A 2,500-nucleotide genomic window follows, 5' to 3' on the forward strand; every position below is an offset into this window, starting at 1 on the left:
TGAAGAAAAACTGATTTGTATTGATTTAGATCTTACGCACACACTAAAAGTCCCACCTCCCAGATTGACGAACAGGTTCCATTCCACGCCTCCTAGCCATTTTGGTGATTGTGTGGCATATATTTTATTTCTCCTGTAGATATGGAGCGTATGTCATTTTGCACTTTCAAATTAAATGTGATCACCGTCATTTTCAGATCTCATGAAGTTATTTAAATCAAATTTTTTTTTTCATTTTCTGTCTTTCATTGTTGTCATTTTGCGATTATTAAGCTCAAAGAATACTTCGATTTTTATGTGAACGCTCGGCGTCTGCATACTGTTGAACGTGAGCCTGTCAAAGTATACTCCATTTGACGGTCCGTGCATTCACAGGCGGTTGGCGCATGTGCACTACGACTGCTATACCTCCTCACACACATGTGCTCTTGAAGTGCACATCCACTGTTTTTGTTTTTACCATCTCCTCCTGTTATTTACCAGCGATTACTTCATCTTCTAGCGTTACTCTGTGACAGGAACGGCTCAAATGTGAGTATTGCCACCTTGTGGACACAATAATTCGCGCAAATATTTCCAGGCGCATGCGCGTTCTGCGCGTTTAAAGACCCGCAGTTAGAAAAACCGGCCTTCATGCGTTCAGTGCTTGAGCACTCTGCTGATGACGAGATTTGCGTCATAAGTCCCGTTGAGCTTTCACGTCTGACCGAAGTATACTTTGGGCTTTAGCCAATAACTCTGCCTACTTCGGTGAATATACAGATGTTAAATTGAATAAACTAGTACAGAGTTGCCCTAACTTTTTCCCAGGAAGGGCCAAAAATCAAACTTGATTGAGGGCCGTGGGCCAAAGTACACATTGCATTATATCAAACTGTATTAAATAAAAGTTGCGGTTTTAGACAGCAAATATTTCAGTATCCTTGAAGTACGCATTTACATTTTTAAAAATGAAATTCACTTATACTCTCTACATTTTTAATAAGTTATAGATTTTGTAATGCAATACTAAAACAAACAGAAAAAAGGGGAAAAAAATAATAAATAAATAAAATGATGAGCTGCATCAGTAGCATATTTTTGAATTGTTTTCCCCTCTTGTCATAAAGGGCAAGGCAGGCCAAATCAAAGGTCATCACAGGCCCTGATTTGGGCATCTCTTAACTAGAAAGTTTGATTTAAATATTTTCCACATTATTGGGCTCCTTCAAGGACATGTGCTTTTAACTCCTGCTATACACTATTAAAAGTTAGTTGCATTTAACATTGTTTTTTTCCCTGCTTTCTTTGAACCAATTAGAACAGACTTTGACACATTTTTGTGTAGCAACCCACTGCTTTAGCCAACAGTATCGGTCATTAAAATCTGTCAATCAGCAGACTTCTGATATAAATGTTTATTTTGTGTGAATTCGAATGTTCGCTACAAATTGCAAATACATTTCAGCTGCTGTGTGTGTGTGTGTGTGTGTGTGTGTGTAGACTGCAGGGAGATCCTCCTGCCTCTGATGACAGATCAGCTGAAGTTTCACCTGGAGAGTGGAGAAGAGCTGGATTCCTGCTGTCAGTTACTCAGCAACATCCTGGAAGTGCTCTACAGGAAAGATGTGGTACGAGCACACACAATACATCACACATCTCATACACTTTGTTTTCATACCAGGCTAATTAATCTATTCATCACAATTTGAAAAAAAGTGAAGTTGAAATAGCTTGAACTGATGGCTTCAACAAAAGCACATTTGCAAAGGATAATGTACAGTCAGCCGGTTGTTATCGCAAAATAAACACTGACAGGGTGATCAGGACCTTGACGTGAGGCTTACTGTACATTATTCCGCTTACTACATGGCTACTAACCAATGAAATAAATGGATATCAAATATTAATTTGCGTTAAAATTATGCAATTATGTGAGAAGCGTTGAACAGCTGAAATCCACCTCCGTTTTTGTAAATAATGACCATCTTGCTGCTCATTATCCAGCTTATTACAATGCTATACCACAGAATTAGAATTAAATAAGTGCACATGAAAGATTGATTTGAGTTGAAATTATTTTATTATCCTAAATATAGAGATTGCACAGTGATCTGAGAAGCAGGAAAGATGACTCGCAGTACCCGGATAACAGGTCTGCTACGTCTTAAGCCACAGATGTGCGGTTGTTACTCAGATATATCAGAACACTAGATGGCGCCATTGACCGATCAGCATTGAGTTTTCCAGTGACGTGTTATAAAATAGATTAACGACCTTGGAGCTCACATTTTATAAGTTATTGTTTAAAAAATAAATACAAAATCTGCCTATTTAGAAAATGAATGTTATTTTTACTTCTGCAACCAGACTGTTGCGCTTCTTTTGACAACTCTTAGAACACAATGCAAACTTGTTTTGCGTTATGAATTACAGTCTTACATTGTACATTTTACATTGTAACAACGTTGCTTGCGATGTTATTCATTTCTAAGTAGGTTTGAATAAAAGCATTTAATAA

General features: G+C 37.6%; 1 protein-coding gene across 1 annotated transcript in view; it reads left to right on the forward strand.

The window, feature by feature from the left end:
• The window catches only part of LOC127427334 (dedicator of cytokinesis protein 1-like), a 321,969-nt gene that overhangs the window by 127,552 nt on the left and 191,917 nt on the right, over positions 1–2,500 (forward strand). Inside the window, exon 26 of the mRNA XM_051674887.1 lies at positions 1,483–1,610. Coding sequence (XP_051530847.1) covers positions 1,483–1,610 — 128 coding nt within the window. The remainder of the gene's footprint in view (positions 1–1,482; positions 1,611–2,500) is intronic.

Source organism: Myxocyprinus asiaticus, chromosome 36 (genome assembly GCF_019703515.2).
Source record: "Myxocyprinus asiaticus isolate MX2 ecotype Aquarium Trade chromosome 36, UBuf_Myxa_2, whole genome shotgun sequence".
NCBI classification, from domain to species: Eukaryota; Metazoa; Chordata; class Actinopteri; order Cypriniformes; family Catostomidae; genus Myxocyprinus; species Myxocyprinus asiaticus.